At 38.6% G+C, this 27,858-nt stretch overlaps 1 protein-coding gene across 1 annotated transcript in view; it reads left to right on the forward strand.

Annotated features, from left to right (window-relative positions):
- PCSK6 (proprotein convertase subtilisin/kexin type 6) overlaps positions 1-27,858 on the forward strand; it is a 742,641-nt gene that overhangs the window by 310,829 nt on the left and 403,954 nt on the right. The window contains exon 7 of the mRNA XM_053717589.1: positions 21,281-21,453. Coding sequence (XP_053573564.1) covers positions 21,281-21,453 — 173 coding nt within the window. The remainder of the gene's footprint in view (positions 1-21,280; positions 21,454-27,858) is intronic.

Genomic DNA, 27,858 nt, shown 5'->3' on the forward strand with positions numbered 1-27,858 from the left:
ATACAGTAATGGCATGGTTACATATTTAAAAAGCATAATTAGGCAGTGTCGACTTTAGCATCAAATTAGCTTTGTTTAAATGATACTCTTCGTTGAAGAGGCACCTAGGTGGGTGTTTTGAGCACTACATTGCACAAGAGCACTAGATGGCAGCACGATTTCCTGCAGTTTTTCTTAACTCCAGTTCAAGTACCCCTAACAGACCAGATATTCATAATATCTAATATCTTAGGGAACAGATTAAAGGAACAGTCTACTCCAAATAAAAGATAATCTTTTATTACTGATTACCCAGTTTTGCATAACCTACACTGTTTTATTAATGTTTTACCTGTGTGTGATTACCTTGTAGCGAAGTCTCTGCAGGTTGCTCCCTTATCTCAGTTCTTTTGGTAGACTTGAATTTTAGCCAATCAGTGCTGACTCCATGGGAGTGACCACAATGTTATGGCACACATGAATTAGTGCTGTCTAGCTGTGAAAAACTATCAAAATGCACTGAGATAAGAGGCTGTCTTTAAGGAAATAGAAATTAGCATATAAGCCTACCTAGGCCTAGCTTTCAACAAACAGGTCTAACTTTCAACAAACAAATTTGAAGATAAAATTAAATTGGAATTATGTTTTTTAAATTGCATGTCCTATCTGAATCATGATATTTTTTCTTTCATGTTATTAGCAAGAGTCCATGAGCTAGTGACGTATGGGATATACATTCCTACCAGGAGGGGCAAAGTTTCCCAAACCTCAAAATGCCTATAAATACACCCCTCACCACACCCACAATTCAGTTTTACAAACTTTGCCTCCCATGGAGGTGGTGAAGTAAGTTTGTGCTAGATTCTATGTTGATATGCGCTTCGCAGCAGGTTGAAGCTCGGTTTTCCTTTCAGAGTGCAGTGAATGTCAGAGGGATGTGAAGAGAGTATTGCCTATTTGAATACAATGGTCTTCCTCTAGGGGATCTATTTCATAGGTTCTCTGTTATCGGTCGTAGAGATTTCTTCTCCTACCTCCCTTTTCAGATCGACGATATACTCTTATATACCATTACCTCTACTGATTCTTGTTTCAGTACTGGTTTGGCTATCTACTATATGTAGATGAGTGTCCTGGGGTAAGTAAATCTTATTTTTTGTGACACTCTAAGCTATGGTTGGGCACTTTATATGTAAAGTTCTAAATATGTCTTTAAACTTATATTTGCCATGATTCAGGATAATCAGTATTCCTTCATTCAGACTGTCAGTTTCATTATTTGGGATAATGCATATTAATAAATATTTTTTCTTTCATGTAATTAGCAAGAGTCCATGAGCTAGTGACGTATGGGATATACATTCCTACCAGGAGGGGCAAAGTTTCCCAAACCTCAAAATGCCTATAAATACACCCCTCACCACACCCACAATTCAGTTTTACAAACTTTGCCTCCTATGGAGGTGGTGAAGTAAGTTTGTGCTAGATTCTACGTTGATATGCGCTCCGCAGCAGGTTGGAGCCCGGTTTTCCTCTCGGCGTGCAGTGAATGTCAGAGGGATGTGAGGAGAGTATTGCCTATTTGAATGCAGTGATCTCCTTCTTCGGGGTCTATTTCATAGGTTCTCTGTTATCGGTCGTAGAGATTCATCTCTTACCTCCCTTTTCAGATCAACTATATACTCTTATATATACCATTTCCTCTACTAATTCTCGTTTCAGTACTGGTTTGGCTTTCTACTACATGTAGATGAGTGTCCTGGGGTAAGTAAGTCTTATTTTCTGTGACACTCTAAGCTATGGTTGGGTACTTTTATATAAAGTTCTAAATATATGTATTCAAACATTTATTTGCCTTGACTCAGGATGTTCAACGTTCCTTATTTCAGACAGTCAGTTTCCTATTTGGGATAATGCATATGAATAAATCATTTTTTTCTTACCTTAAATTTGACTTTTCCCTGTGGGCTGTTAGGCTGGCGGGGGCTGAAAATGCTTCATTTTATTGCGTCATTCTTGGCGCTGACTTTTTTGGCGCAAAAATTTTTTTCTGTTTCCGGCGTCATACGTGTCGCCGGAAGTTGCGTCATTTTTTACGTTCTTTTGCGCCAAAAGTGTCGGCGTTCCGGATGTGGCGTCATTTTTGGCGCCAAAAGCATTTAGGTGCCAAATAATGTGGGCATCTTTTTTGGCGCTAAAAAAAATATGGGCGTCACTATTGTCTCCACATTATTTAAGTCTCATTATTTTGTGCTTCTGGTTGCTAGAAGCTTATTCACTGGCATTTTTTTCCCATTCCTGAAACTGTCATTTAAGGAATTTGATCAATTTTGCTTTATATGTTGTTTTTTCTATTACATATTGCAAGATGTCCCACGTTGAAGCTGAGTCAGAAGATACTTCTGGAAAATCGCTGCCTGGTGCTGGAGCTACCAAAGCTAAGTGTATCTGCTGTAAACTTTTGGTATCTGTTCCTCCAGCTATTGTTTGTACTGTTTGTCATGACAAACTTGCTAATGCAGATAATATTTCCTTTAGTACTGTTACATTACCTGTTGCTGTTCCGTCAACATCCTAATATTCAGAGTGTTCCTGATAACATAAGAGATTTTGTTTCTAAATCCATTAAGAAGGCTATGTCTGTTATTCCTCCTTCTAGTAAACGTAAAAGGTCTTTTAAAACTTCTCATTTTTCAGATGAATTTTTAAATGAACATCATCATTCTGATACTGATATTGGTTCTTCTGATTCAGAGGATTCTGTCTCAGAGGTTGATGCTGATAAATCTAAATATTTATTTAAAATGGAATTTATTCGTTCTTTACTTAAAGAAGTCCTAATTGCATTAGAAATTGAGGATTCTAGTCCTCTTGATACTAAATCTAAACATTTAGATAAGGTTTTTAAATCTCCTGTAGTTATTCCAGAAGTGTTTCCTGTCCCTGGTGCTATTTCTGAAGTAATTTCCAGGGAATGGAATAATTTGGGTAATTCTTTTACTCCTTCTAAACGTTTTAAGCAATTATATCCTGTGCCATCTGACAGATTAGAATTTTGGGACAAAATCCCTAAGGTTGATGGGGCTGTCTCTACTCTTGCTAAGCGTACTACTATTCCTATGGCAGATGGTACTTCCTTTAAGGATCCTTTAGATAGGACAATTAAATCCTTTCTAAGAAAAGCTTACTTGTGTTCAGGTAATCTTCTTAGACCTGCTATATCTTTAGCGGATGTTGCTGCAGCTTCAACTTTTTGGTTAGAAGCTTTAGCGCAACAAGTAACAGATCATAATTCTCATAGCATTATTATTCTTCTACAACATGCTAATAAATTTATTTGTGATGCCATCTTTGATATCATTAGAGTTGATGTCAGGTATATGTCTCTAGCTATTTTAGCTAGAAGAGCTTTATGGCTTAAAACTTGGAATGCTGATATGTCTTCTAAGTCTACTCTGCTTTCCCTTTCTTTCCAGGGTAATAAATTATTTGGTTCTCAGTTGGATTCTATTATCTCAACTGTTACTGGAGGGAAAGGAACTTTTTTACCACAGGATAAAAAATCTAAAGGTAAATTTAGGTTTAATAATCGTTTTCGTTCCTTTCGTCACAACAAGGAACAAAAGCCTGATCCTTCATCCTCAGGAGCGGTATCAGTTTGGAAACCATCTCCAGTCTGGAATAAATCCAAGCCTTTTAGAAAACCAAAGCCAGCTCCCAAGTCCACATGAAGGTGCGGCCCTCATTCCAGCTCAGCTGGTAGGGGGCAGATTACGTTTTTTCAAAGAAATTTGGTTCAATTCCGTTCACAATCTCTGGATTCAGAACATTGTTTCAGAAGGGTACAGAATTGGCTTCAAGATGAGACCTCCTGCAAAGAGATTTTTTCTTTCCCGTGTCCCAGTAAACCTAGCGAAGGCTCAAGCATTTCTGAAATGTGTTTCAGATCTAGAGTTGGCTGGAGTAATTATGCCAGTTCCAGTTCTGGAACAGGGGTTGGGGTTTTATTCAAATCTCTTCATTGTACCAAAGAAGGAGAATTCCTTCAGACCAGTTCTGGTTCTAAAAATATTGAATCATTATGTAAGGATACCAACATTCAAGATGGTAACTATAAGGACTATCCTGCCTTTTGTTAAGCAAGAGCATTATATGTCCACAATAGATTTACAGGATGCATATCTGCATATTCCGATTCATCCAGATCACTTTCAGTTTCTGAGATTCTCTTTCCTAGACAAGCATTACCAGTTTGTGGCTCTACCGTTTGGCCTAGCTACAGCTCCAAGAATTTTTACAAAGGTTCTCGGTGCCCTTCTGTCTGTAATCAGAGAACAGGGTATTGTGGTATTTCCTTATTTGGACGATATCTTGGTACTTGCTCAGTCTTCACATTTAGCAGAATCTCATACGAATCGACTTGTGTTGTTTCTTCAAGATCATGGTTGGAGGATCAATTTACCAAAAAGTTCATTGATTCCTCAGACCAGGGTAACCTTTTTAGGTTTCCAGATAGATTCAGTGTCCATGACTCTGTCACTAACGGACAAGAGACGTCTAAAATTGATATCAGCTTGTCGAAACCTTCAGTCACAATCATTCCCTTCGGTAGCTTTATGCATGGAAATTCTAGGTCTTATGACTGCAGCATCGGACGAGATCCCCTTTGCTCGTTTTCACATGCGACCTCTTCAGCTCTGTATGCTGAACCAGTGGTGCAGGGATTACACAAAGATATCTCAATTAATATCTTTAACACCGATTGTACGACACTCTCTGATGTGGTGGACAGATCACCATCGTTTAGTTCAGGGGGCTTCTTTTGTTCTTCCGACCTGGACTGTAATTTCAACAGATGCAAGTCTGACAGGTTGGGGAGCTGTTTGGGGGTCTCTGACAGCACAAGGGGTTTGGGAATCTCAGGAGGTGAGATTACCGATCAATATTTTGGAACTTTTTTCAGAGCTCTTCAGTCATGGCCTCTTCTAAAGAGAGAATCGTTCATTTGTTTTCAGACAGACAATGTCACAACTGTGGCATACATCAATCATCAAGGAGGGACTCACAGTCCTCTGGCTATGAAGGAAGTATCTCGAATTCTGGTATGGGCCGAATCCAGCTCCTGTCTAGTTTCTGCGGTTCATATCCCAGGTATAGACAATTGGGAAGCGGATTATCTCAGCCGCCAAACGTTACATCCGGGCGAATGGTCTCTTCACCCAGAGGTATTTCTTCAGATTGTTCAAATGTGGGGACTTCCAGAAATAGATCTGATGGCCTCTCATCTAAACAAGAAACTTCCCAGGTATCTGTCCAGATCCAGGGATCCTCAAGCGGAAGCAGTGGATGCATTGTCACTTCCTTGGAAGTATCATCCTGCCTATATCTTTCCGCCTCTAGTTCTTCTTCCAAGAGTAATCTCCAAGATTCTGAAGGAATGCTCGTTTGTTCTGCTGGTCGCTCCAGCATGGCCTCACAGGTTTTGGTATGCGGATCTTGTCCGGATGGCCTCTTGCCAACCGTGGACTCTTCCGTTAAGACCAGACCTTTTGTCGCAAGGTCCTTTTTTCCATCAGGATCTCAAATCCTTAAATTTAAAGGTATGGAGATTGAACGCTTGATTCTTGGTCAAAGAGGTTTCTCTGACTCTGTGATTAATACTATGTTACAGGCGCGTAAATCTGTATCTAGAGAGATATATTATAGAGTCTGGAATACCTATATTTCTTGGTGTCTTTCTCATAATTTTTCTTGCCATTCTTTTAGAATACCGAGAATTTTACAGTTTCTTCAGGATGGTTTAGATAAGGGTTTGTCCGCAAGTTCCTTGAAAGGTCAAATCTCTGCTCTTTCTGTTCTTTTTCACAGAAAGATTGCTATTCTTCCTGATATTCATTGTTTTGTACAAGCTTTGGTTCGTATAAAACCTGTCATTAAGTCAATTTCTCCTCCTTGGAGTTTGAATTTGGTTCTGGGGGCTCTTCAAGCTCCTCCGTTTGAACCTATGCATTCATTGGACATTAAATTACTTTCTTGGAAAGTTTTGTTCCTTTTGGCAATCTCTTCTGCCAGAAGAGTTTCTGAATTATCTGCTCTTTCTTGTGAGTCTCCTTTTCTGATTTTTCATCAGGATAAGGCGGTGTTGCAAACTTCTTTTGAATTTTTACCTAAAGTTGTGAATTCCAACTACATTAGTAGAGAAATTGTGGTTCCTTCATTATGTCCTAATCCTAAGAATTCTAAGGAGAAATTGTTGCATTCTTTGGATGTTGTTAGAGCTTTGAAATATTATGTTGAAGCTACTAAGTCTTTCCGAAAGACTTCTAGTTTATTTGTTATCTTTTCCGGTTCTAGAAAAGGCCAGAAAGCTTCTGCCATTTCTTTGGCATCTTGGTTGAAATCTTTAATTCATCTTGCCTATGTTGAGTCGTGTAAAACTCCGCCTCAGAGGATCACAGCTCATTCTACTAGGTCAGTTTCTACTTCCTGGGCGTTTAGGAATGAAGCTTCGATTGATCAGATTTGCAAAGCAGCAACTTGGTCCTCTTTGCATACTTTTACCAAATTCTACCATTTTGATGTATTTTCTTCTTCTGAAGCAGTTTTTGGTAGAAAAGTACTTCAGGCAGCGGTTTCATTAAACTTTATTTTGGGTGTGGATTATTTTCAGCAGGAATTGGCTGTCTTTATTTTATCCCTCCCTCTCTAGTGACTCTTGTGTGGAAAGATCCACATCTTGGTTAGTCATTATCCCATACGTCACTAGCTCATGGACTCTTGCTAATTACATGAAAGAAAACATAATTTATGTAAGAACTTACCTGATGAATTCATTTCTTTCATATTAGCAAGAGTCCATGAGGCCCACCCTTTTTGGTGGTTATGATTTTTTTGTATAAAGCACAACTATTCCAATTCCTTATTTTATATGCTTTCGCACTTTTTTATCACCCCACTTCTTGGCTATTCGTTAAACTGAATTGTGGGTGTGGTGAGGGGTGTATTTATAGGCATTTTGAGGTTTGGGAAACTTTGCCCCTCCTGGTAGGAATGTATATCCCATACGTCACTAGCTCATGGACTCTTGCTAATATGAAAGAAATGAATTTATCAGGTAAGTTCTTACATAAATTATGTTTTCTTGTGAGTCTCCTTTTCTGATTTTTCATCAGGATAAGGCGGTGTTGCGAACTTCTTTTAAATTTTTACCTAAGGTTGTGAATTCTAACATTAGTAGAGAAATTGTGGTTCCTTCATTGTGTCCTAATCCTAAGAATTCTAAGGAGAGATCATTGCATTCTTTGGATGTAGTTAGAGCTTTGAAATATTATGTTGAAGCTACTAAGAATTTCCGAAAGACTTCTAGTCTATTTGTTATCTTTTCCACTTCTAGGAAAGGTCAGAAGGCCTCTGCCATTTCTTTGGCATCTTGGTTGAAATCTTGAATTCATCATGCTTATGTCGAGTCGGGTAAAACTCCGCCTCAAAGGATTACAGCTCATTCTACTAGGTCAGTTTCTACTTCCTGGGCGTTTAGTAATGAAGCTTCGGTTGATCAGATTTGCAAAGCAGCAACTTGGTCTTCTTTGCATACTTTTACTAAATTCTACCATTTTCATGTGTTTTCTTCTTCTGAAGCTGTTTTTGGTAGAAAAGTACTTCAGGCAGCTGTTTCAGTTTGAATCTTCTGCTTATAATTTCAGTTTTTTTCATTTAATCTTTATTTTGGGTGTGGATTATTTTTCAGTGGAATTGGCTGTCTTTATTTTATCCCTCCCTCTCTAGTGACTCTTGCGTGGAAAGATCCACATCTTGGGTAGTCATTATCCCATACATCACTAGCTCATGGACTCTTGCTAATTACATGAAAGAAAACATAATTTATGTAAGAACTTACCTGATAAATTCATTTCTTTCATATTAGCAAGAGTCCATGAGGCCCACCCTTTTTTATGGTGGTTATGATTTTTTTGTATAAAGCACAATTATTCCAATTCCTTATTTTTTATTCTTTCGCACTTTTTTCTTATCACCCAACTTCTTGGCTATTCGTTAAACTGAATTGTGGGTGTGGTGAGGGGTGTATTTATAGGCATTTTGAGGTTTGGGAAACTTTGCCCCTCCTGGTAGGAATGTATATCCCATACGTCACTAGCTCATGGACTCTTTCTAATATGAAAGAAATGAATTTATCAGGTAAGTTCTTACATAAATTATGTTTTTCTTACCTTGAAAATTTTCAATTGACTATTTTTCCCTGCGGGCTGTTAGGCTCGCAGGGGCAGAAAATGCTTCAATTTATTGCGTCATTCTTGGCGCAAACTTTTTCTGGCGCAAAATTTTGTCATTTCTGGCGCCGAAGTTGACGCTGGAAGTTGTTTTTTAGTTTACATCATTTTTTTGCGCCAAAAAATGTGGGCGTCTGTTTCGGCGTCGGAGGATGTGGCGTCATACTTGGCGCCAAAAAATATGGGCGTTGTAGTTGGCGCCATTAATGTGGGCGTCGTACTTGGCGCCAAAAATGTGGGCGTCTTTTTTGTTCCACTTTTTTCTCACATTATTTAAGTCTTTTTTCCATTGCTTCTGGTTACTAGAGGCTTGTTATTTTGCTTTTTTTCCCATTCCTGAAACTGTCATTTAAGAAATTTGATAATTTTGCTTTATATGTTGTTTTTTCTATTACATATTGCAAGATGTCACATCCTGACCCTGGATCAGAATCTACTACTGGAAAGATTCTGCCTGATGCTGGTTCTACCAAAGTTAAGTGCATTTGTTGTAAACTTGTGGTAACTGTTCCGCCGGCTGTAGTTTGTGTTAGTTGCCATGATAAACTTTCCAATGCAGATTGTGTCTCCATTAGTAATAATCCTTTACCTGTTGTTCCTTCAACATCTAATGTTCAGGATGTTCCTGGTAATGTAAAATAATTTGTTTCTAATTCTATTAGGAAGGCTCTGTCTGTTATTCCACCTTCCAGTAAACATAAAAGTTTTTTAAAACTTCTCATATTTCGGATGAATTTTTAAGTGACCGCCATCATTCTGACTTATCTGTTTCTGATGAGGATCTATCTGGTTCAGAAGATTCTGCCTCAGATATTGATGCTGATAAATCTTCATATTTGTTTAAGATGGAGTTTATTCGTTCTTTACTTAAAGAAGTGTTGATTGCATTAGATATGGAGGAGTCTAGTCCTCTTGATACTAAATCTGCTAAACGTTTAAATTCAGTTTATAAACCTCATGTGGTTATTCCAGAAGTTTTTCCAGTCCCTGATGCTATTTCAGAACTGATTTCTAGGGAATGGAATAGTCTGGGTACTTCATTTACTCCTTCTCCAAGGTTTAAGAAATTGTACCCTGTGCCATCTGATAGATTAGAGTTTTGGGACAAAATCCCCAAAGTTGATGGGGCTATCTCTATTCGTGCTAAACGTACTACTATTCCTACGGCAGATAGTACTTAGTTTAAGGATCCTTTAGATAGGAAGCTTGAATCCTTTCTAAGGAGAGCTTATTTATGTTCAGGTAATCTTCTTAGACCTGCTATTTCTTTGGCTGTTGTTGCTGCAGCTTCAACTTTTTGGTTGGAGGCTTTAGCGCAACAAGTGTCAGACCATAATGCTTATAGCATTGTTAAACTTCTTCAACGTGCTAATAACTTTGTTTGTGATGCCATTTTTGATATTATTAGAATTGATATCAGGTATATGTCTCTAGCTATTTTAGCTAGTAGAGCTTTATGGCTTAAAACTTGGAAAGCAGATATGACTTCTAAGTCAACCTTGCTTTCTCTCTCTTTCCAAGGCAATAAATTGTTTGGTTCTCAGTTGGATTCAATAATTTCAACTGTTACTCGGGGAAGGGAGCCTTTTTGCCTCAGGACAAAAAATCTAAAGGCAAATATAGGGCTGCTAATCGTTTTCGTTCCTTTCGTCAGAATAAGGAGCAGAATCCTGACCCTTCCTCTAAAGGAACGGTTTCCATTTGCAAACCTTCTCCAGTCTGGAATAAATCCAAGCCTTTTAGAAAGTCAAAACCAGCTCCCATCCATTTTTATTCGATTTCAGCCAGACAACATCACTATGATGTTTGCCAATCAGGGAGGAACGTGCAGTGAGTTGGGAAGGAAGTAAGTTGCATTCTAGAATGGGCGGAACATTACCAATGTCTGATATCGGCAATCCATGTTCCAGGAGTCAAAATTTGGGAAGCGACAAACTCTTCATTCAGTGGAATGGTCTCTGAATCAAGTCTTTGGGGTTCCCCAGAAATAGACCTCATGGCATCTTGTCTTAATTTTAAACTTCCAAGATATGGATCGAGGTCAAAGGATCCTCAGGCGGAATGGACAGATGCGCTGGTAGTTCCCTGGGGTTACAAACTTCTTAATCTGTTTTCCCCTCATTGTGCAGATTCCTTGTGTAATAGTGAGACTCAAACAAGAGAGTTCTGGCTATTCTTATAGCCCCGGCACGTGGATCTCATAACCTTATAGTCTGCTCCTACGAAGTGTCATCTTCTGACTCAGGGTCCTTTTTATCACAATTTAGATTCTCTGAGACTGCTTGGAGATTGAAGAGAGGATCTTAGCTCAGAGAGGGTTTTCTGAGGCTGTAATTGATACCTTAATCCAGTTCGCGCAAGCCTTTCACTAGGTGTGGAAGGTGTACTTATCCTGGTACAGGGCCAATTTTCCACGCGTTATCCAGTCCCTCTTGTAAAAACTGAAGGGTCTTTCAGCTAGTTCTCAGCTGTTTTGTTACATAGAAAGTTGACACGTTTGCCTGATAATAATTTTGCCATGGTTAGAATCAAACCGGTTTCCAAACCTATTGCTCTTCTTGGAGTCTGAATCTTGTTCTTAAGGTTTTGCAACACGCTCCATTTGAGCCTATGCACTCTATTGATATTAAGTTACTATCTTTGAAAGTTTTATTTTTGTTGGCCATCTCTTACACTTGCAGAGTTTCTGAATTATCTGCTCTTTAGTGTGATCCCTTAGCTGTTTTTTCACCAAGATAAGGCTGTTCTTCAAACAAAGTCGGGTTTTCTACCAAAGTGGCATACACTGCCAATATAAATCACAACATTATGGTTCTGTTTCTTTGTCCTAATCCAGTTTAGTCTAAGGAGAGGTTGTTAAATAATTTGGATGGGGTTCGAACATTAAAATTTTACCTTCATGCTACTAAGGATTTTTGTCTCTTCTCCCCTGTTTGTTCTTTTCTCTGGCAAGGGCCAGAAAGTGACTGCTATTTATCTATCCATTTTGGTTGATAAGTGTTATTCATATGGCCTATACTGAGGTGGGACAGCAGCCCCCAGCACGCATTACTGCTCATTCCACTCGTTAGGTGTCTGTCTTGGGCCTTCATGAAGGAGGCTTCAGTTGAACAGATCTGTAAAACTGCTACTTGGTAACATTTCGTGAAAATATTCAGAGAGGACCTTTTTGATGATTTTGTCTCAGCTGAGGCATCTTTTGGAGAAAGGTCCTTCAGGTGGTGGTGCCTTGCAACTAGGTTGAAATCTTTACTATTGTCTCACCTTACATTCTTGTGGACTCCACAGCTTGGGTATAGATTCTCCCATATGTAAGAATAAGGCTTTTGTGGACTCTCACTACCATTAGAAAGGAAAAACAAAATGTATTCTTACTTGATAAATTATTTTGTTTCTTGGTAGTAAGACCACAAACCTGCCCTGTGTTGTTTTTTTGTCCCCTGCTCACAACAGTCTTATTGGCACCTCTTTACCCCACTTTTTTTTTTTTTTTCACGAGGGATACTTGAAAGCTCCGTTTGGGGTGTCTCTGCCTCCTCCTGGTGCCCAGGCGATGGATTTTTTACTGAAATAACTACTGCAGTCATAAAAGGTTGTAAACATATCTTCCCTCCCTGCCAGTGTGCAGTTTAGGGATATTTTTATTTTTAATAAGTATGTATTTTTTACATTTCTCTAGTGTAGTGAACTCTTTATCTAATAGCCGACATTGTACCTTTTTTGTTTGTATAAAAGAAAATCTGTAGTGTAGTGATCGCACACCCTCCCAACAGATTATCAAAGGGGTCCCTCTCCCTCACCCAAATACCTTTTTCTGTAGGTAGGGAAGCCTTCCCCTTCCTCCCCCCTCCAGTGATGCACCACCTGCTCACCTCCCTCCTTCCCTCCCACACCACCCACATCAGCACTGTTACTGTTTGCATCCATGAAGTAATTTTATTTGGTAATGGGAGAATGATCAGCGCTCCCTTCCCATATAAAATCCATATTCCTTCTGGCTGCGGTCTTAGCTGTCAGAGCTGACAGCCAGAACTACAGCATGAGGCAGAGGGTTGTTGTACATAGCTACTACGTGTACGCTGAGCAATGTACACTGTGACGTAGTAACTATGTCCTAGTAGTTAAGGGATTAAAATCAATTTTTGGATTGATAAAGGAGCTTTTAGAACGCCTGACCACTGTATATACATTTTTAACATGGGCCTCATCATGGATTTTCTTCAGCTAAGGCTACTGTTTAATTAACAAATGCAAGTCTAGTATTTTGACAAAATAATTTACTGGTTACAGAGTGCTTTCCACTACAGGTTGGACATTTGGAAATCAGCTAAAATTATTTTGGGTAAAATGTTGCAAATTATTTTTTTTCCTGTACATTTGTCTTATTTCATCTTTAGATTGTTTACGTATGACTATACAATGTACATGACAAGCCTAATGTCTCATTAGTGTGTTTTTTAAATTTTATTATTATTGTATTGTATTGTATTGTATTGTATTGTACCATAGTATTGCCCTGCGTAAAATGTTGGTGCTTTAGAAGTAGATGATGATCCAACCCATTTTTTCATTTTTGCACAAGCATTAGCTAAGGAGAGCCAAGATTATTCATTTGTAAAGTGCTGCCTAATTCTGTAGCACAAAATAACGAGAGACTAGACACTAGAGTATTAGGGATAGGAGCCAATATGTAGGAATTTCTATTTTATCAACAGACCAATCTTATTTTTATTTTTTCATTCTTAGCGGTTAACTTTTTTTAAACCTTTGTACTGCAGTATGTGAGGTTTTTTTAGACTTAGAAACTAGTCTGAAATTTCTAAATGAACAGCATTTTGTCACCCCTAATATTGTGCATTATTAAATGTCGGTAAGAAATGGTGCACATTAAAATAAAGGCAGAATGCACTCTAGACAATAAATGGAGTGCATCATTCCATGACTTAACTGGAAATGACCCCTCTGAGCTATGAATATGGGCAATTCAGAGGAAAAGAGGAACTTTATTTCCAAGGTGAAATTCAAGCTAAAAAATTTTAAGCCAAATAGGTAATGCAATTTATTTTAGTGTAAATTCAGTGGTCTCAAACCATCCAAAAAATTAATGATGCATTTGTCTAGCTTGCCAAAGTTAAATGTCTGCAATGTTTATGTTATATTTGTTTTGTGAAAGTGAATGTTAAAATGTTTGAGCCTAAATGCTGTAACACGCAGATCTGTATGATTAATATACATTTCCATTCTGATAGAGAATGATATATTTTGAAATACACAGTATTATAATTAATCAAATCAGATGAATTAAAAAAAAAAAAATTAAGGTTTTGTTTGGGAGCCACCCACCCCCTTCTTCGAGGCTCCAATTCAGATTATTTTATTTTTTATTTTTTTTATTTTGCTTTTAGATTTGAAAATCAGTATTCTGAAAGCTATAAAGATACTTACTTAGATTTCAGTGCCTTTATAGCTTACTCTTCAGGGCCCTAAAAAATAAAAGGAACCAATACTAGGTGTATATCTATAATTGTCATTAGAAAGGTAGTTTGTAATAAATATTTCTTTCATGTAATTAGCAAGAGTCCATGAGCTAGTGACGTATGGGATATACATTCCTACCAGGAGGGGCAAAGTTTCCCAAACCTCAAAATGCCTATAAATACACCCCTCACCACACCCACAAATCAGTTTTACAAACTTTGCCTCCTATGGAGGTGGTGAAGTAAGTTTGTGCTAGATTCTACGTTGATATGCGCTCCGCAGCAGGTTGGAGCCCGGTTTTCCTCTCAGCGTGCAGTGAATGTCAGAGGGATGTGAAGAGAGTATTGCCTATTTGAATTCAATGATCTCCTTCTACGGGGTCTATTTCATATGTTCTCTGTTATCGGTCGTAGAGATTCATCTCTTACCTCCCTTTTCAGATCGACGATATACTCTTATATATATATATATATACCATTACCTCTACTGATTCTCGTTTCAGTACTGGTTTGGCTTTCTACTACTTGTAGATGAGTGTCCTGGGGTAAGTAAGTCTTATTTTCTGTGACACTCTAAGCTATGGTTGGGCACTTTTATATAAAGTTCTAAATATATGTATTCAAACATTTATTTGCCTTGACTCAGGATGTTCAACGTTCCTTATTTCAGACAGTCAGTTTCATATTTGGGATAATGCATATGGATTAATAAAAAATTTTCTTACCTTAAAATTTGACTTTTTCCCTGTGGGCTATTAGGCTTGCGGGGGCTGAAAATGCTTCATTTTATTGCGTCATTCTTGGCGCTGACTTTTTTGGCGCAAAATTTTTTTTTCTGTTTCCGGCGTCATACGTGTCGCCGGAAGTTGCGTCATTTTTTTTACTTTTTTTGCTCCAAAAGTGTCGGCGTTCCGGATGTGGCGTCATTTTTGGCGCCAAAAGCATTTAGGCGCCAAATAATGTGGGCGTCTTTTTTGGCGCTAAAAAATATGGGCGTCACTATTGTCTCCACATTATTTAAGTCTCATTATTTATTGCTTCTGGTCGCTAGAAGCTTGTTCACTGGCATTTTTTTCCCCATTCCTGAAACTGTCATTTAAGGAATTTGATCAATTTTGCTTTATATGTTGTTTTTTTCTATTACATATTGCAAGATGTCACCGTTTGTCCCTGAGTCAGAAGCCACTTCTGGGAAAAATGCTTAACTGAGTTTCAGTTCTACCAAAGCTAAGTTCATTTATTTTAAATGTTATAAATGTTTATCTTTAGCTATGGTTTGTATTAAGTTATTATGATATACTTTTACATGCAGATTCCATTAGTATTTATGCTTTATACATTTCCATTCTTAAGTACAAGAAATGTTTAGAAGATTTATAAGAAATATTTTTTCTGATTAAGGCTTTGTCTGACTTCGTGCCTTCTAATACAATTTTTAGGTCTTTTTCACTTCTTTTTTAATTATTGAAGTTTCAAATGACCAACAACATACTGATTTATCCTTCTCTGATGTTTTTTTCTCTTTCAGAAATTCTCTTCATCAGATATTGACACTAACAAATCTACTTTTTTATATAAATTTTTTATTATTAACGTCCATTTGTTCTTTGTTGAAGAGGTGTTGATTATTTTGGATATTAAGGTAACTAGTTATTTAAAACTAGCTGACACTATTTCTGCCTTTTTATTCTTCTGTGATTTCAGAGGTTTTCCTTCCAATTCCCCATACTAGGGAATGGAATAGGCTGAGAATTTTCTTTTATTTTTAAACTATATTCTTTCTTCTTTCTCAGCAGTTAAATTTAATTTGGAGGGTTCTCCAATTTATTGGAGCTATCTCTACTCCTACTAATTATGCTATTGTTGTTATAGCAAAATAGTATTTATTTTCCTTTATATAGTTATATCTTATTTATGGAAAATTATTTAGTTTCAGGTACTTTTCTAAGTATCAGATTATGATTTATTTTAGCATTGTTAAAGGGACAACATTTACTAGACTAGGTGCTGTTGCATTTGTCTTGTTGTTTTGCATTTTTGCAAGTCCTCTGTTTTGACTGGTCCTTTAAACTGGACTATCATGCTAATGACTTAATTTGTGTCTTCATTTTATTGAATATATTCGCAAATGAGGGTTAATCTATGTCTTTAGCTATTTTAGCTAGAAGAATTTTGTGTTTTTTTAAAAAAAAAAACAAACAAAAAAAAAAAAAAAATCCATATTTCTTTTGTTCTAAGATAATCAATTTATAATTGGATTCAATTCTTAACTGTTACTATGGGCTTCAAGATTGAGTTCTAAGACTAAACTTTAAGCTTATATTAGTTTGGTTGTTCTTATTAAGGAACAAATTCCTGAGTTCTTTCCCAAGTAACATGTTTATAATTGGGGTTCGAAATCAGCTCCCTAATATTGCGATGTACGTGCCGTATTCCAGCTTGGCTGGTAAGGGGCAGGTTAAGACTTCTTTGAAATTTATTTGGTTCTATTCTGTCCAAATTTCTTTGATTTTATTCCAGTAAGGCTAACACTTTCTTTCAGTGTGTTTCTGTCCTATATATTCTGGATACTGTTGAAGCATGGCTCAAGCGCTGCTCAGACCTGGAATCTTCTGGGGTATTTCTTCCAGTTCTTTTTCTAGGAACTGGGTTTTGGAGTTTTATTCAAACTATTCTGCCTTTTTTATGGTCATTGATAGCATTATTTGTTTTCATTAGATACAATAAATGCATATTCTTCATTTTTCTGTTTTCATTCAGATTATTTCCTGTGGATGCGGAATCTCATATGTTTCACTTGCTCTTCAGGACATAGTTAGAGGATCTTTTTTTCAAAAGCTCTTGATTCCTCACGCAAGGGTCACCTTTTTTAGGTTTCCAGATGTTTTATGTCACTATCTTTGTCTCTATCAGACAAGGGACAATTTGAATTCGGTTCCCTCTGTCGGTACCTTTAGTCTCTATTTCCTTCAGTTGCTATATATGCATAGAAATTTTAACAGCATTGGATTCAATTCCCTTTGCTCATTTTCAATGGAAAGATCCTTTCCAGCTTTTTATGAGTGTTGTTTCTTCAAGAACATGGTTGGAGGATCAATTAACCAAAAAGTTTGTTGATTCCTCAGACAAGAGTAACCTTTTCTAGATTTCCGGATAGATTCAGTGTCCATGTCTCTGTTTCTGTTGGATTAGAGATGTCTGAAATTGGTTTCAGCTTATCGAAACCTTCAGTCTCAATCATTCCCTTCGGTAGCCTTATGCATGGAAATTCTAGGTTCTTATGACTGCTGCATTGGACGTGTTCCCCTTTGCTCATTTTCACATGCGACCTCTTCAGCTCTGTATGCTGAACCGGTGGTGCCGGGATTATACAAAGATATCTCATTTAATATCTTTAAAACCGATTGTTCGACACCCTCTGACGTGGTACAGACCACCATCGTTTAGTTTAGGGGGCTTCTTTTTTTCTTCCAACCTGGACTGTGATCTCAACAGATGCAAGTCTGACAGGTTGGGGAGCTGTATGGGGGTTTCTGACAGCACAAGGGGTTTGGGAAATCTCAGGAGGTGAGATTTCCAATCAATATTTGGCCTCTTCTAAAGAGAGAATCGTTCATTTGTTTTCAGACAGACAATGTCACAACTGTGGCATATATCAATCATCAAGAAGGGACTCACAGTCCTCTGGCTATGAAAGAAGTATCTCGAATACTGGTATGGGCGGAATCCAGTTCCTGGCTAATCTCTGCGGTTCATATCCCAGGTATAGACAATTGGGAAGCGGATTATCTCAGTCACCAAGCGTTACATCTGGGCGAGTGGTCTCTTCACACAGAGGTGTTTCTTCAGATTGTTCAAATGTGGGGACTTCCAGAAATAGATCTGATGGTTTCTCATCTACACAAGAAACTTCCCAGGTATCTGTCCAGATCCAGGGATCCTCAGGCGGAAGCAGTGGATGCATTGTCACTTCCTTGGAAGTATCATCCTGCCTATATCTTTCCGCCTCTAGTTCTTCTTCCAAGAGTAATCTCCAAGATTCTGAAGGAATGCTAGTTTTTTCTGCTGGTGGCTCCAGCATGGCCTCACAGGTTTTGGTATGCGGATCTTGTCCGCATGGCTTCTTGTCATCCGTGGACTCTTCCGTTAAGACCAGACCTTCTGTCATAAGGTCCTTTTTTACCATCAGGATCTCAAATCCTTAAATTTAAAGGTATGGAGATTGAACGCTTGATTCTTAGTCAAAGAGGTTTCTCTGGCTCTGTGATTAATACTATGTTACAGGCTCGTAGCTCTGTATCTAGGATGATATATTATCGAGTCTGGAAGACTTACATTTCTTGGTGTCTTTCTCATCATTTTTCCTGGCATTCTTTTAGAATTCCGAGAATTTTACAGTTTCTTCAGGATGGTTCGGATAAAGGTTTGTCTGCAAGTTCCTTGAAAGGACAAATCTCTGCTCTTTCTGTTCTTTTTCACGGAAGGATTGCTATTCTTCCTGATATTCATTGTTTTATACAAGCTTTGGTTCGTATAAAATCTGTTATTAAGTCAATTTTCTCCTCCTTGGAGTTTGAATTTGGTTCTGGGGGCTCTTCAAACTCCTCCGTTTGAACCAATGCATTCACTGGACATTAAATTACTTTCTTGGAAAGTTTTGTTTCTTTTGGCCATCTCTTCTGCTAGAAGAGTTTCTGAATTATCTGCTCTTTTCTTGTGAGTCTCCTTTTCTGATTTTTCATCAGGATGAGGCAGTGTTGCAAACTTCTTTTTAATTTTTTTCCTAAGGTTGTGAATTCTAACAACATTAGTAGAGAAATTGTGGTTCCTTCATTATGTCCTAATCCTAAGAATTCTAAGGAGAGATCATTGCATTCTTTGGATGTTGTTAGAGCTTTGAAATATTATGTTGAAGCTACTAAGAATTTCCGAATGACTTCTAGTCTATTTCTTATCTTTTCCGGTTCTAGGAAAGGTCAGAAGGCCTCTGCCATTTCTTTGGCATCTTGGTTGAAATCTTTAATTCATCATGCTTATGTCGAGTCGGGTAAATCTCCGCCTCAAAGGATTACAGCTCATTCTACTAGGTCAGTTTCTACTTCCTGGGCATTTAGGAATGAAGCTTTGATTGTTCAGATTTGCAAAGCGGCAACTTGGTCTTCTTTGCATATTTTTACTAAATTCTACCATTTTGATGTGTATTCTTCTTCTGAAGCAGTTTTTGGTAGAAAAAATACTTCAGGCAGCTGTTTCAGTTTGATTCTTCTGCTTATAATTTCAGTTTTCTTCATTATAAGATTTAAACTTTATTTTGGGTGTGGATTATTTTCAGCGGAATTGGCTGTCTTTATTTTATCCCTCCCTCTCTAGTGACTCTTGCGTGGAAGATCCACATCTTGGGTTGTCATTATCCCATACGTCACTAGCTCATGGACTCTTGCTAATTACATGAAAGAAAACATAATTTATGTAAGAACTTACCTGATAAATTCATTTCTTTCATATTAGCAAGAGTCCATGAGGCCCACCCTTTTTTTGTGGTGGTTATGATTTTTTTTGTATAAAGCACAATTATTCCAATTCCTTGTTTTTTATGCTTTCGCACTTTTTTCTTATCACCCCACTTCTTGGCTATTCGTTAAACTGATTTGTGGGTGTGGTGAGGGGTGTATTTATAGGCATTTTGAGGTTTGGGAAACTTTGCCCCTCCTGGTAGGAATGTATATCCCATACGTCACTAGCTCATGGACTCTTGCTAATATGAAAGAAATGAATTTATCAGGAAAGTTCTTACATAAATTATGTTTTTATTAATTTTTTGCACGATGCAAACCAAATAATGCCCCCTAGCTGAAGTTACAAATTACAGAATATGTAACCATGTACAAAGTACTGTAATCCACTAACTCTTGCCACAGTTCTTTCTAAATTTGACCTGTGTGTGTATAAATAAAGTTGTTGTTTTTTTTTTTTTTAACTTTAAATTTTTAAATACCCAAACTTACCCATTATCACTAGCTGGATATGTTATAAGACCTTGCAATACAATGTAATATTACGTTCTGTTCTTTAATTTAGACGTCCCAGTACTCCAAATCATTATGTAATGGGAAATGTATAGCTTCTTTGCTAGCAGATTAAAGGGAAAGTCAGGTCAAAATTAAGCGTTCATGATTCAGATAGGGCATACAATTTTAAACAACTTTCCATTTTACTTTTATCATCAAATTTGCTTTGTTCTCTTGGCATTCTTTGTTGACACACCTTGGTAGGCTCATATGCTAATTTCTAAGCTCTTGAAAGCCACCTCTTATCTGACGGTTTTCACAGTTAGACAGCGCTAGTTCAAGTGTGCCAAATAGAAAACACTATTCACTCCCGTGGAATTGCCTAGGAGTCAGCACTGATTGTGTAAAATGCATGTCTGTCAAAATAACTGAGATAATATGGCAGTCTGCAGAGGCTTAGATACAAGGTAATGAGGTAAAATGTATATTAAAGGGACAGTACACTGTAAAATTGATTTTATATTAATGTATTTTTAATGACTTGTTATACCAGCTGCAGAGTATAAAATGTATGAGAAATTGAATTTTCAGGTTTATTTGTGTATATGAAGTAGCTGGTTTTGTGCTGTTTAACCACAGCCCATTACAATGGGTTGAGCTTCAGGTAATATAATATCTCAATATGTTATCGCTTTGTGTACACACACTTGCTTCTTTCTTATATTTGTCTTGAAAACTAAAGCTCAGTACATAGAGAACAATTGAAAGTTATCATATTATATTACTTGACACTCCCAGAGGGGTGCAGGATAGTTAATTCTTCTTCTGGCTGTGTTTACTTAGACTATTCAATAGCTGAGAAATAGCTGAGAAATTCAAAATTTTCAGTATAGGTTAGGATACAAGAACAAGCTAAATCAACTATTTCAAAGGCCAAAATAGGGGTAAAGGAGCTACTTGTAAACAATGTAATACTCTCCAGCAGGTAAAATGGGATCATTGGGAACAATTTAAATGGGAGAATTTTTTGGATGAATTGTCCCTTAATATAACCAAGTTGGCTGTGCAAAACTGGGGAATATGTAATAAAGGGATTACCTATCGAGTAGACGGCCCCTTTAATAAGGACACGGTGATAACCATGTGGTTTCAAATGTTGGCAAGTGTTTTGCCTAGAGGCCCTCACCCCTTTTTAAAAAGTTTTTAAAATCATTTAAAAATGTAATTTTGTTAACAAAATGTAGAGGGTGTTGATAGAGCAACTCCTTGTGTGATTTATGTTCCTGGTCTCCTTTGCTTCTACTAATACGAGGCTTAGCTAAAGTGAAATTTCAGTCTCACTGTAGCCCTAGTACATAATCTCACTGATACTGCAGCATCCAATCTCTCTGAGGAAAAGCACAATTTGTCAATGTATATTACAACACTAGCGGGCACAATAACAAATGTGCTTTGCAATGCCTTTTGCTTAATTGTATAAGTGATTTGTTTAAACGTTTCTTCTTCTTTTTTTTTTTTTTTCATTCAGGAATCCGCATGTTAGATGGAGATGTAACTGATGTTGTGGAAGCGAAGTCTCTGGGCATCCGGCCAGATTACATTGACATTTACAGTGCTAGCTGGGGTCCAGATGATGATGGGAAGACTGTGGATGGTCCAGGTCCATTGACTAGAAAGGCTTTTGAAGATGGCATCAAGAAGGTGACAGAGCATGTAGTATACATTTTGGGCAAGGCATAGATGTTTCTTGGAGATAATGTCAATGCTTATTTAGTTCATTGTAGCCTCTACTATTGTGCCAGACTTTCAAAAATCCCATAAAATTGTGTCCTGGGGCAGTAGATAAAATCATCACTGCTTAATACTAAATCCAAATTTTTGTCTTTCATGATTCAGATAGAGCATGCAATTTTAAGCAACTTTCTAATTTAACTCCTATCATCACATATGCTTTGTTCTTTTTCTATATTTATTTGAAAAGCAGGAAGGTAAAGCTTAGGAGCCAGCCCATTTTAGGTTTAGCAACCTGGATAGTGCTCACTAATCTAATTCGTTGCTACATTTACCCAACAATCAGCAAACGCTACCCAGGTGCTGAACCAAATATGGGCTGGCTCCTAAGCTTTAAATTCCTTTTTTTCCCAAATAAAGATAGCACGAGAATGGAGAAAAATAAAAGATAATAGGAGCCAATTAGAAAGTTGCTTAAAAGTGCATGCTCTATCTGAATCATGGAAGGAAAGAAAATTGGGTTTAGTGTCCCTTTAACCAGATGGAGAATACAAATGCAAGTTATTATTTTTTCATCAGCCTCTACAAAGCAAATTATCCAGAGTGTAGAGATGTGGTTATAGCAAGTCAATAACGTACAGTATGAGGTCACCATAAAGATGTTTAAATTGTCTTTGGCTATTCCACTTCTTTGTTGCTTAGAAGTTATGAAGTAACCATACACTTTTCCATTACATGCAGCCATATGGTTAGGGTGTGCATAGGGGAACAGCTGACACTGTCACATTCTACAATTTTGCAATGTGATAAGACATTTATGGAACTGCCCGGCCTTGAAAAGCAATCACCACATTCCCATATCTTTAACTCTCAATGGAGAACACAAAGTTGCAGCTGTGTGGGGTTGGTACCCTTCCAGTTTTGTCTTGACTAGGTGCCATCAAGCATCAGGATTTATTTCCCTCTTCTCTTATTTTTGAGATCTTTTGAATATAAGATTCAAATGATCTGGAATGAAGCAAAAGCGTGTTGCTTGGCTCTGGAGAGCGCTGAAGGATATCTCCTTCCATGTACTACTTAAAGGGACAGTATACACCAATTGTTACATAACTGCATGTAATACAGTGCTATAAAGAATAATATGCACATATACTGATCTAAAAATCCAGTATAAAACCATTTAAAACTTACTTAGAAGCTCCCAGTTTAGCTTTGTTAAAAAGGTAGCTGGAACACCCACTGCAAGTGTGAAAAAGCAGACCCTCCCCCTTCCTTTGCATATGAAAGGACCCTTTACACAAACAGGAGCAAGCTGGAGTAGGTATACATCAGTATTCTCCTAAAACTTTGGGGCTTGGTTAGGAGTCTAAAATCAGAGCAATGTTATTTAAAAATAAGCAAAACTATACTTTTTTTTTTCTTTTTTTTTCTTTTTTAAACTGTGTGGGCTATATCAATGGATCATCTACAAAACATTTATGCAAATAACAATCTAGTGTATAATGTCCCTTTTTAATATTTTACCAAACCACTCAAGTGCCAGAACCCTGTATATATTTATCATAATTTCAGACATCTGAGTCACTGAAATTAGATTATTTCTTCTATAAGGTACGACAAGTCCACGGATTCATCCTTTACTTGTGGGATATTATCCTCCTGCTAACAGGAAGTGGCAAAGAGCACCACAGCAGAGCTGTCTATATAGCTCCTCCCTTAGCTCCACCCCCCAGTCATTCTCTTTGCCTACTCTAAGTACTAGGAAGGGTAAAGTGAAAGAGGTGATAAAATATTAGTTTTTAATTTCTTCAAGCAAGAGTTTTTTGTTTTAAATGGTACCGGTGTGTACTATTTACTCTCAGGCAGCAGATAGATGAAGACTTCTGCCTGGAGGATGATGATCTTAGCATTTGTAACTAAGATCCAGTGCTGTTCCCACAGAGGCTGAGGAGTACAAGAAACTTCAGTGTGAGGAACGTTTTCATGCTATACAGCAGTGAGGTATGTTGAGTCATTTTTTCTGGAGAGACTGTGGTATTTCAGAAAGGCTGACAGTATCCCCATGAGGGTAAGGGTAAGCAGTAATCCTAAGAGCTAATAAGAAGGGCATTACTAAGCTTGCATAAGGGGCTAATTACAAAAATGGTTGACACGGAGTTGTGAATGTTTGTGGGCAAACGTTCTATGAACTGGGAGTGCTGTTAACGTTTTGTGGGCAATAACGTTTTTTGGGCAACTTTGAGGGTACACTTGGCTTATTTTTTGGGTCTCAGAACCCACATGGCTAGTTTAAAACCCGCTCTGGTGCGGATCTTTGAGGCTGTAGAGACATTGAGTGAGATGGGCGGGGCCTATTTTCGATCCTCAGATGCGCAGTTGTTTTCACTTGGCAAGCAGCAAGCTCTAACTCCTGAGGGCCCTGGTGGATGTTTTGGGCCAAATCGAAGCTTTAACCCCATATTTACTATCCCTGAGGGCAGGTAGGGCCACAGCAGGGCTGTAGCAAGGTGCTGGCGGTGTTTTTTTCCGGATTTAGGACTAATTTCAATCCGGTTTGCACATTAAAGGGTTAAATGTTAAATTTCCTTGTGGGGCAATCTTAACTACATATATTGTGTCTGCTTGCAAAAATTTGAAAGATTTGGTTCAGTTTAAAGCAGTTTTGCAGAACGTGTATGCTTTTTTTTCTCTTAAAGGCACAGTACCGTTTTTTAAGATTATTTTTTTCACTAAATAAAGTGTTTTCATGCTTGTTTGTAGTCATTACTAGCCTGTTCAACATGTCTGACATTGAGGAAAGTCAATGTTCAATATGTTTAGAAGCCATTGTTTAACCTCCACTTAGAATGTGTCCCTCATGCACTGAAAGGTCAATAAATTGCAAAGAACATATTTTAGCTACTAAAAGTATGTCGCAGGATGATTCTCAGTCAGAAGGGAATCATTTTATGCCATCTAATTCTCCCCATGTCACAACCATTAACGCCCGCACAAGCGACGCCAAGTACTTCTAGTGTGTCTAATTCTTTCACCCTGCAAGATATGGCCGCAGTTATGAATACTACCCTCACAGAGGTTTTATCTAAGCTGCCTGGGTTGCAGGGGAAGCGCAATAGGTCTGGTGTGAGAACAAATGCTGAGCCCTCTGACGCTTTATTAGCCATATCCGATGTACCCTCACAATGTTCTGAGTTGGGGGTGAGGGATTTGCTGGCTGAGGGAGAGATTTCTGATTCAGGAAATATGTTCCCTCAGACAGACTCAGATATGACGGCTTTTAAATTTAAACTAGAACACCTCCGCTTATTGCTCAGGGAGGTTTTAGCGACTCTGGATGATTGTGACCCTATTGTAGTTCCAGAGAAATTGTGTAAAATGGACAGATTTCTAGAGGTTCCTGCCTACACTTATGTTTTTCCGGTCCCTAAGAGGATTTCGGACATTGTTACTAAAGAGTGGGATAGACCAGGTATTCCGTTCGCTCCCCCTCCTACTTATAAGAAAATGTTTCCCATATCAGACACCATGCGGGACTCGTGGCAGACAGTCCCTAAGGTGGAAGGAGCTATTTCTACCCTGGCTAAGCGTAGAACTATACCTATTGAGGACAGTTGTGCTTTCAAAGATCCTATGGATAAAAAATTAGAGGGTCTCCTGAAGAAAATATTTGTTCATCAGGGTTTTCTTCTCCAACCTATAGCGTGCATTGTTCCTGTAACTACTGCAGCATCCTTTTGGTTCGAGGCTCTGGAGGAGGCTCTTCAGGTTGAGACCCCATTAGATGATATTCTGGATAGAATTAGGGCTCTCAAGATAGCTAATTCTTTCATTACAGATGCCGCTTTTCAACTGGCTAAATTAGCGGCAAAGAATTCAGGTTTTGCCATTTTAGCGCGTAGAGCGTTATGGCTTAAGTCCTGGTCTGCTGATGTGTCATCAAAAACTAAGCTTTTAGCCATCCCTTTCAAGGGTAAGACCCTATTCGGGCCTGAACTGAAAGAGATCATTTCAGACATCACTGGAGGTAAAGGCCATACCCTTCCTCAGGATAAGACAAATAAGATGAGGACCAAACAAAATAATTTTCGTTCCTTTCGAAACTTCGAAGGTGGTCCCTCTACCTCTTCCCCTGCTGCAAAGCAAGAGGGGAATTTTGATCAATCCAAGTCAGTCTGGAGACCTAACCAGACTTGGAACAAGGGTGAACAGGCCAAGAAGCCTGCTGCTGCCACCAAGACAGCATGACGAGGTAGCCCCCGATCCGGGACCGGATCTAGAAGGGGCAGACTTTCTCTCTTTGCTCAGGCTTGAGCAAGAGACGTTCAGGACTCCTGGGCTTTAGAAATTGTAACCCAGGGGTATCTTCTAGGTATCAAAGATTCTCCTACAAGGGGGAGATTCCATCTTTCTCAATTGTCTGGAACCAGACAAAAAGAGAGGCGTTCTTACGCTGTGTAGAAGACCTATATACCATGGGAGTGATCTGCCCAGTTCTGAAAACAGAACAGGGGCAGGGGTTCTACTCCAATCTGTGGTTCCCAAAAAAGAGGGAACCTTCAGACCAATTTTGGTTCTCAAGATCCTAAACAAATTCCTCAGAGTCCCATCCTTCAAGATGGAGACCATTCGGACTATTTTGCCGATGATCCAGGTGGGTCAATATATGACCACTGTAGACTTAAAGGATGCATATCTACACATCCCTATCCACAAAGATCACCAGTTCCTCAGGTTCGCCTTTCTGGACAAGCATTACCAGTTTGTGGCTCTTCCCTTCGGGTTGGCCACATCTCCCAGAATTTTCACAAAGGTGCTAGGGTCCCTTCTGGCGGTTCTAAGACCGCGGGGCATAGCTGTGGCGCCTTATCTGGACGATATCTTAATTCAGGCGTCGACTTGCCAACTAGCCAAGTCTCACACGGACATCGTGTTGGCTTTTCTAAGATCTCACGGGTGGAAGGTGAACGTAAAAAAGAGTTCACTTATCCCTCTTGCAAGAGTTCCATTCCTGGGAACTCTGATAGATTCGTGGACATGACAATATTTCTGACGGAGGTCAGGAAATCGAAAATGTCATCCATCTACCGAGCTTCATTCCATTCCTCGGCCGTCAGTGGCTCAGTGTATGGAGGTAATCGGCTTAATAGTAGCGGCAATGGACGTTCCGTTTGCTCGCTTGCTTATCAGACCACTGCAACTATGCATGCTCAAACAGTGGAATGGGGATTATGCAGATTTATCTCCTCAGATAAATCTGGATCAAGAGACCAGAGACTATCTTCTTTGGTGGTTGTCACAGGATCATCTGTCCAAGGGAATGTGTTTCCGCAGGCCAGCGTGGGTCATAGTGACGACAGACGCCAGCCTTTTGGGCTGGGGTGCAGTCTGGAATTCCCTGAAAGCACAGGGTTTGTGGACTCAGGAGGAGGCTCTCCTCCCGATAAATATTCTAGAACTGAGAGCGATATTCAACGCACTTTAGGTGTGGCCTCAGCTGGCTTCGGCCAGATTCATAAGGTTCCAGTCGGACAATATCACGACTGTAGCATATATCAATCAGGGGGGAACAAAGAGTTCTCTAGCGATAATAGAGGTTACCAAAATAATTTGATGGGCAGTGACTCACTCTTACCATCTATCAGCAATCTATATCCCAGGAGTGGAGAACTGGGAAGCGGATTTTCTCTGTGGCTGACTGCTTGGAGATTGAACACTTGATCTTATCCAATCGTGGTTTCTCTGAGTCGGTCATAGATACCTTGATTCAGGCTCGAAAGCCTGTCACCAGGAAAATTTATCATAAGATATGGCGTAAATATCTTTATTGGTGCAAATCCAAAGGCTACTCATGGAGTAAGATCAGGATTCCTAGGATTTTGTCATTTCTCCAAGAAGGATTGGAGAAGGGGCCATCAGCTAGTTCCTTAAAGGGACAGATATCTGCTTTATCAATTCTACTGCACAAGCGTCTGGCAGATGTTCCAGACATTCAGTCGTTCTGTCAGGCTTTAGGTAGAATCAAGCCTGTTTTTAAACCTGTTGCTCCGCCATGGAGTTTGAATTTAGTTCTTAAAGTTCTTCAAGGGGTTCCATTTGAACCTATGCATTCCATCGATATTAAGCTTATATCTTGGAAAGTTCTGTTTTTAGTTGCTATCTCTTCGGCTCGAAGAGTTTCTGAAGTATCTGCATTGCAATGCGACTCGCCTTATCTTGTTTTCCATGCTGATAAGGTGGTTTTGCGTACCAAGCCTGGATTCCTTCCTAAGGTTGTTACTAATAGGAATATCAATCAGGAAATTGTTGTTCCTTCTCTGTGTCCTAATCCTTCCTCTAAGAAGGAGCGTCTGTTGCACAACTTGGACGTGGTTTGTG

Source organism: Bombina bombina, chromosome 6, assembly GCF_027579735.1.
Source record: "Bombina bombina isolate aBomBom1 chromosome 6, aBomBom1.pri, whole genome shotgun sequence".
In the NCBI taxonomy this organism is placed as follows: domain Eukaryota; kingdom Metazoa; phylum Chordata; class Amphibia; order Anura; family Bombinatoridae; genus Bombina; species Bombina bombina.